Consider the following 8087-nt stretch of genomic DNA (forward strand, 5'->3'; position numbering starts at 1 on the left):
AGTTCCTTTATTGTATCCAAATTGGCAGGGAGGTCATGGCGGAGCGACAGGACCTTCTCCGCAAAAAAGCTCGCAAATGCCTCACAGCTGTGTGTCGAATTGTTATTTAAATTTGGCTGTCCTTCGAGGGACGTTAAAGACCGAATTATACTAAATAATTGTGCCGGGCGAGAGCTAGCGGATGCAATGGAGGCCGAGAAGTAGGACTTCTTAGCGGCCTTCACTGCCATCTCGTAGGTTTTCATAAAAACCCTATAAGATGTTCTTGAGGCTCCGTCACGGGCACCCCGCCATACTCGCTCTAGCCGTCTGAGGTCCCGCTTCATTTTCCGGAGCTCCTCAGTAAACCAGGGAGCCCGGTTTCTGCGGGGTCGCAGAGGGCGCTTAGGTGCGATCTCATTGATGGCTGCCAGGAGCTGGGTATTCCAGCCCTCAACAAGCTCAGTCAATGAGTCGCCAGGGGGAGCAAGGTCCCGCAAGGCTTGGCGGAATCTATCAGGGTCCATCAGCCTCCGCGGGCGAGCCCAAATCGGCTCACCACCTAAGCAGGGTGGGGGTGGAACATCAATCCTGGCTTTCAGAGCGTAGTGATCAGACCATGGCACCTTCATCGAAGGAGACATGATCACATCTATACCAACGCCAAAGATCAGATCCAGCGTGTGGCCTGCTTGATGTGTGGGGCCCGAAACAAACTGGGAGAGCCCTAGTGTCGCCATGGAAGACACCAGGTCCAGAGCCTGTGAGGAGGGAGTGGCATCAGCATGGATGTTGAAGTCCCCCAGTACCAATAGGTTAGGGAACTCCAAGGCCCAGCCGGCCACCGCCTCCAGCAGGCCTGACAGGGTGGCTGCTGGTGCGCTAGGTGGCCGGTACACCAGCCAGACAGCCAAGCTCACCTCGGAGCCCCACACTAGGCCAACACATTCAATGCCGGGGATCGATGGCGGTGGTAGAGCCCTGAAAGAACAATCTTCCCGGATTAATAATGCCACCCCTCCCCCCCGGCCCACAGTCCGTGACTGGTGGAGGACGGAGAAACCCGGGGGCGCCATCTCTCGTAAGGTAACAGTTACCCCTTCGCGCACCCAGGTCTCCGTCACACACAAGTATTGTGTGTATTGTATTGTATTAGGATATTCATGGGGTAAATATTTAATGCATAATTAAGCATATATGTTTTATATATAGGATAATATATCTAATTTTTTTCATGGGGTAAATCAGTTAATGTACTATATACATTTAGCCCACAAAGGCGACTATGGGGCGCTGAGGGAGCTGGTGTTTCTGGGTCATGTGGCTAGCAGGACTAAACTGCTTCTGGAGCAACGGAACACCATGATGGAAGCCATCATGCAGTACTTATTCATCTACTTGCACTGGTGTGCTTTCAAACTGCTAGGTTGGCAGAAGCCGGGACCCTGTCATGCAGATTCAAATCACTGACCTTCCAATCAGCAAGCCCAAGAGGCTCGGTGGTTTAAGATCACAGCGCCACCCGCATCCCTTATATGCATTTCTTGATGAGGAGCATGGAGATGGTGTGTGTTGCACATTAGATCAACCAATTCAAGCACACATGGGAGAAGAGGTTCTCATTCCAGTTTTCCTTCTAGACTATATGCCAAGTGGCCTGTTGCTCTTAGAAACTCACTAGTTAGACCAGCAAGCAGTAGCTCACTGTCAAACACAGTCCCCTTCTGACAGACAGAGAGGATTCTGAAAGGGAGGGGGGAGAACCAGAGATGACAGGCAGCGAGGAAGGTGAAGGGGAGGGGGAAGCAATAGAAATAGCAATAGAAAGAGCAATAGAAATCTAGTGCCTTAACACAGTGAGAGCGAGAGGGACTTATCTTGCTCAGGAATGCAGCCTGGCAGTTCTGATAGGAACACAGAGTGGAGAGAACAAGATGCAGCAGAAGAAGGGGGAGGACAAGAAAGCCCCCAAAGCAGGCCTTTGAATGTCTAGCAGAAAAGCATCAAACAGGGAAAAGGAGGAAGGGGTGGAGAGTGTGATGTTTCCTCTGGAAGAGGGTAGATCTGGCAGCTGATGAATGATTGAATGAAGCTCAGACTGTTGAACCCGATAATTACTAAATAAATCTAAATAAAAAATTCCTTCCAGTAGCACCTTAAAGACCAACTAAGTTAGTTCTTGGTATGAGCTTTCGTGTGCATGCACACTTCTTCAGATACCATGTGTGCATGCACACGAAAGCTCATACCAAGAACTAACTTAGTTGGTCTTTAAGGTGCTACTGGAAGGAATTTTTTATTTTGACTATGGCAGACCAACACGGCTACCTATCTACTAAATAAATCTAAGTAATAAAACTGTTGGAGGTTGCATCTTGTGTGGAAGAGATTACCAAACCTGACAGGAGAGTTCAAAACTTTCTCCACACAGGCACCACAATATAAAATCATTTCCAATTAGAGTTAAGATCACTTATTGTTTTATGTAATGTAGATTTTTTAAAAAGAGAGAATTACCAAATCAATAAATTGGGCTTAAAAAGGTAAAGGGACCCCTGACCATTAGGTCCAGTCGTGACTGACTCTGGGGTTGTGGGGCTCATCTCGCTTTACTGGCTGAGGGAGCCGGCATACAGCTTCCGGGTCATGTGGCCAGCATGACTAAGCCGCTTCTGGTGAACCAGAGCAGCGCACGGAAACGCCGTTTACCTTCCCACTGGAGCAGTACCTATTTATCTACTTGCACTTTTAATGTGCTTTCGAACTGCAAGGTTGGCAGGAGCAGGGACCAAGCAACACGAGCTCACCCTGTCACAGGGATTCCAACCGCCGACCTTCTGATCGGCAAGTCCTAGGCTCTGTGGTTTAACCCACAGTGCCACCCGCGTCCCCAAATTGTGCTTATTCAGTGTTAATTAATGGCTTGGGACTGTCTTGGAAGAATTATCACCTTTCCTGTGAGTTTGCCTGTGCATTTAGATCTTTCTATGGAAGCTTGTTTATGTGCTTCCCCACAAGAGTTGGGTTGGTGGCCATACTGAGACTCTATATCTGCCTAGGGGAGCCCGCTTTTCCTCCTTCATCACTTCATGAAGGCCTTTCTTTTCCAGCAAGTATCTGGCCTGTATAATTTATTTCTGTAATCTCCTAAAGTGGTTAGTCATTAACAATTTTTATCTGCTGTACCTGCATCTCTTTTTTTTAATGTGATTTTTAGTTAATGTTTTATTGACTGGTGGTTTTTAACATTGTAAGCCAAGCCATTTTAGGTATTGGAAGGCAGAATAGAAATAGTTTTAATAAATTAATAAACAAACAAATAAATTGGGAGAAACAATCTTTAATGTAACCAGTCTTTAGCTAGTAAATAATCCAAACATTCTTTAACCAGAAATTTTGTCTGTATGAGACTTGGTTTCTGAACAAGGGTTATTTTTCCCCAGGACAGTTCCCTAAAGCAACATGAAATATAATGCAGCGAGGGAATACAGTGCCTTTTCCTCGATGCTGAGATAGCACAACAAGAAAGAAAGAAAGAAAGAAAGAAAGAAAGAAAGAAAGAAAGAAAGAAAGAAAGAAAGAAAGAAAGAAAGAAAGCTCTTTTCTTGGATCTCAGAAGTCACTCACTGTCACAGAGTGTGTGGCATTTATTCTGAGAGGAGTGCCTCCCGTTATCACACCACTCAAGGCCACTTAGCTGGAATATTCCATAGCGTGGGACACCATCTATATTCTCATAGTAGAATGTGTCGAGTTTGCTTGACTGATCAGCTGCACAGAGATCTAGTAGGAAAGCATAACATGACAATCAGGAACGTACAGGGATGTATTTTGTTTCCTAAAACAATTTCAGAAATATTAAAATAGAAAAATGTGGTTATTTGGCTTAGTCAAATTTCAGCCTCAGCCTTGATTTCAACACTTTGAAAATGCTGTCTTCAACAATTCTCAATTGCGATTTATTGATTCAAACTTCAGTTTTCCTTGTACACCACTGGCAAACAGCAAGCAGTGCTTATAAACTAACAAATAACTTCTAACATGTTTGTGATGTCTCTAAAACATTTCAAATTTCTCAAATGACTCCTTTGAACCTTGCTAGTTTTATGGATTCTTAGTTTCCAAATTTGCCACATTCTTTGAAAACTTTCACCACTCTCAAGCATCAAAGAAACATTCTGAACAATGTCAGAATACATGGGAATACACCATTCAGGAAAAGAAAAGAAAATGAAGAAAAAACAACAATCAAATTGGACCAAATTAATTTATTACAATGGAAAGGTTTGATCACCCAAACAGGCAAAACTCACACTGTTCTGCAAAGATGCCTTTAAATGGATCCAGTCCCAAAGGCTTCAGTGCGTAGTAGAAGTCACAAATGCTGTATACTTTGGCCTCATATGCTATTGCTATGAGTAGGCAGAATAAGGCAAAGGTGACAACCTTCATTGCTGCAGGTATGTGGAAAGGTCCAAGGAGTCCAAGGGCTTTTATAGTCTGTGGCTCTGCAAATAACATTTGTGTGTCATTGCAGAGGACTTAATGGTTGATGCCAGAGCTGTTGGCTGGCACTTCTGTGGGCAGCTCTAGATCTTACAACCATTGTAGGAAACATTGGCTTTTGGACACCCACAACACATATTCACTGGTGTTCTTTTGTGGATATTTGTATTTATATGGTCTATTTGCCAGTATATTTTATATTTGTGTGTGGGCATTTTTTTAAGAAAAAAGAAAAAACAATAGTAAAAGCAGAAATGGAGCTAAGCACCACACATGCCTTCCTCTAAAGAATCCTGACATCCTAGTTTAAATGCTAGGAATTGTAGCTCTGTGAGGGGTAAACCACTGAAAAAGACACTGCAATAACTTAAGGGACACTGTAAGTCCGCTAGGTCCTCATATGGTTCCCTTGGTCAGAGAGGAGTAAAAACGGACACCAACCAGAGTAACCTGAAGTGAAGTGGCCAAGAAGCCTGACCTGCTATAGCAGGGTCCTACCTAATCCAACAGGGAGAAAGGCAAGACCCTGAACAAAATAAGACATTGACTTTTAAAAGTTCCCCCCATATCCCAGAATACAGTTCAGACATGGTCATCAATACATCATTGCTGGTCCAGGGGTTGTAACCTGACTTTCCTCCCTCCTCCTGACCTTCACCAGACACCCATTGATGACAGAAAACAAAGCTATTTACCCTCCAGCTAAGTAAATCACAGTCTCTGTGTGTCCTGGTCTGAATCCATTCCTGGTTCACCACATCACCTTTGTGATTGTGATGGGTGGCAGTTTGACACCTGGACTTGACACTCTCGCTAGGGCAAGGTTCACTGAGTACGTGACTGCACACCTTGGGATCCATGGCTTCTAGAGTCATACTTCCCAATCCTTTTTCTGAGTGGAACAAAAGTGGAATGGAGAAGATCTGGTGGTCAGCTGATCTTTTGTGAATATATATTAGTTACCTTAGTCTGCAACCATCTGCAAAATGCCTTCACCTAGACAGGAAGTAATTAATAAAAGTTGCTACAGTGAAGCCTTGCTGGCTTGGTAAGATTTTCTTCCTTGACAGAAAGGGTTGAATGGAAAGGAGTGCGATGTAAGGCTGCAGTACCAGTGATATGTACCCTAGGTGGTGCTGTTTGCTAACATTGATTGGTCAAAGCTTGACAGATCATTTTGAATACAGTGTTTTGCACAAACAGTCTACCCACATTATTGAATAAGTGGCGCTTCTCCTGTGATCAATTGGTGGTACTGGCTGCCCTTATGTACGGGGGCTGTGTAACAACCAAGTCTTACCTTAGGATAATAGCAGGTAAGTGTTCATAACAGGTGAGACAACTCATGGTTTTCTTGTGTGTAAAACCTGGATGGGATTACAGAGTGCTAATAGTTCTTCTGCTTCCTCCCAACAGGTGTGATATTGCTGGAGGCACTAATTGTTTTTCCTGTTTGGAACAAGTCTGGGCACATCCTAGTGTTTTGCATAATCATTTATGCTTGAGCCCACATCCTTGCTGATGTGTGAATAAAATGTGTGTTTTTTCCTTATCACCGCCCCACTGTTATTTGTTATTTTGTCTTGCTTGTGTGACCCTTTTAACAGAAACAATATTAAGGAGGACAGGCATGGCTACAAACATGTTAGAATCTATGGGTTTGATTCCCTGCAATAAATTAGGACCTTGCAACTGTTCTTCCAATGGCATAACTGAACATTACCATACAAAAATTCCAAAAGGTCAACCCCCCTTTCCCTCCATTTAGAACGCCACAGTTCCTAGGATGGTAGGGGTGAATTATGTGCTTTAAACATATGGTGTGTCTAAGAGGCAATAAATTAGTGGCAATTGGAACACAAGCTGAGGAGATGCCATACAGAATCAGAATTCAAAATGATCTTAACAGATCAGAGACTTGGGCCCAAGCTGACAAAACAAATTTTCATAAGGACAAATGTAAGGTTCTGAACAGGAAGAACCAGATGCACAAATATAAGATGGGGGACACCTGGCTTACTAGCAGTACATGTGAAAAGGATCTCAGGGTCGTGGTGGACCACAAGCTTAACATGAGTAAACAGTGTGACGCAGTAGCAAAAGAAGGGCATGCTATTCTAGGTTTCATCAACAGAAGTCTAGTGTCCAGATCAAGGGAAGTAATAAAGGTAAAGGTAAAGGGACCCCTGACCATTAGGTCCAGTTGTGACTGACTCTGGGGTTGTGGCGCTCATCTCGCTTTATTGACTGAGGGAGCTGGCGTATAGCTTCCAGGTCATGTGGTCAGCATGACTAAGCCGCTTCTGGCGAACCAGAGCAGCGCACGGAAATGCCATTTACCTTCCCGCCGGAGCGGTACCTATTTATCTACTTGCACTTTGACGTGCTTTTGAACTGCTAGGTTGGCAGGAGCAGGGACTGAGCAACGGGAGCTCCCCCCGTCACAGGGATTCGAACTGCTGACCTTCTGATCAGCAAGTCCTAGGCAAGTCCACAGCGCCACCTATGTCCCTTAATAGGGAAGTAATAGTACTACTCTATTCTGCCTTGGTCAGACCACACTTGGAATACGGTGTCCACATGTGCAGAGGAGAGCGACCAAGGTGGATGGTCAAGGGTCTGGAAAGCAAGCTGGAAAACAGTTGAAGGAGTTGAGAATGTTTAACCTGGAAAAGAGGAGATTGAGAGGAGATGAGAACCATCTTCAAATATCTGAAGGGCTGTCACAAGAAAGATGAAGCAAGCTTGTTTTCTCCTTCTCTGGAGGGTAGGGCTCAAACCAAAGGCTTCAAGTTACGAGAAAAGTGATTCCAACTAAACAAATTGAAAATTTTCTGACAGTAAGAGCTGTTCGACAGTGGAACCTCCCTCAGGAGGTTGTGGACCTTCCTTGGAGGCTTTTAGGAAGATGTTGGATGGCCATATGGATGCTCTAGCTGATATTCCTGCATTGCAGGGGGTTGGACTAGATGACCCTTGGGTCCCTTCCAACTCTATGAGGGAATCCGGAGGGCATCAGGTTAGGGAAGGCTATGCTAAGATGACTGTACACTATTAATTCCATGGCCAGCATTTGTGGGCAGTGGTCAAACTGGATTGGTGAAATATCCTTTATGTGTTATGTGGTCCTAAGTTATGAAACGGATATAGAGTATCAACAATTGTTCCCACTCAGTTTTTGCAGTTGCACTTGCACCTGAGGATGGGAATGCAAAGAATTATTAAGTAGAATTATTAAATAGAATTAAGATTACTTGGGGAAGCCTCTACCCACTGATCATAATGGAGGAGAGAGAGATAAGTTGCATCTAATTTTTTATTGATAATTCAAGCAGAGAAATCAAAAGAGCAGCAAATTTTGAATCCTAACTAGGCTGCAGGTCTTCTTCCTTCCCTATGTCATCCCAGTCCTACTCAGCAAATGAAGGAAGTTGCCATTTCCCAGTTTGTTAGTTGAGCCTACATTGCGGTGGAGTCAGAGAGCCTTGCTAGTTATTAATAACTAACTCATCTCCTTCGTCTCAACATGACATAACCAGGACTATTTTATCAGGATTGAATCTGACAGGCTTCCTTTTCAATCATGGGCTCTGGAGTGGCCA

General features: G+C 44.3%; 2 protein-coding genes across 2 annotated transcripts in view; one reads left to right on the top strand and one right to left on the bottom strand.

The window, feature by feature from the left end:
* The window catches only part of LOC310696746 (lysozyme C-like), a 161622-nt gene extending 154869 nt beyond the window's left edge, over nt 1-6753 (top strand). Inside the window, exon 4 of the mRNA XM_083482679.1 lies at nt 5902-6753. Within this exon, the coding sequence (XP_083338805.1) occupies nt 5902-6007 (106 nt within the window). The 3' untranslated portion in view covers nt 6008-6753. The remainder of the gene's footprint in view (nt 1-5901) is intronic.
* The window catches only part of LOC310696750 (lysozyme C, milk isozyme-like), a 41090-nt gene that overhangs the window by 5099 nt on the left and 27904 nt on the right, over nt 1-8087 (bottom strand). The window contains exon 3 of the mRNA XM_083482684.1: nt 3607-3762. Coding sequence (XP_083338810.1) covers nt 3607-3762 — 156 coding nt within the window. The remainder of the gene's footprint in view (nt 1-3606; nt 3763-8087) is intronic.

The sequence above is a fragment of the Podarcis liolepis genome, assembly GCF_965112155.1.
Source record: "Podarcis liolepis genome assembly, chromosome: 17".
NCBI lineage: Eukaryota > Metazoa > Chordata > Lepidosauria > Squamata > Lacertidae > Podarcis > Podarcis liolepis.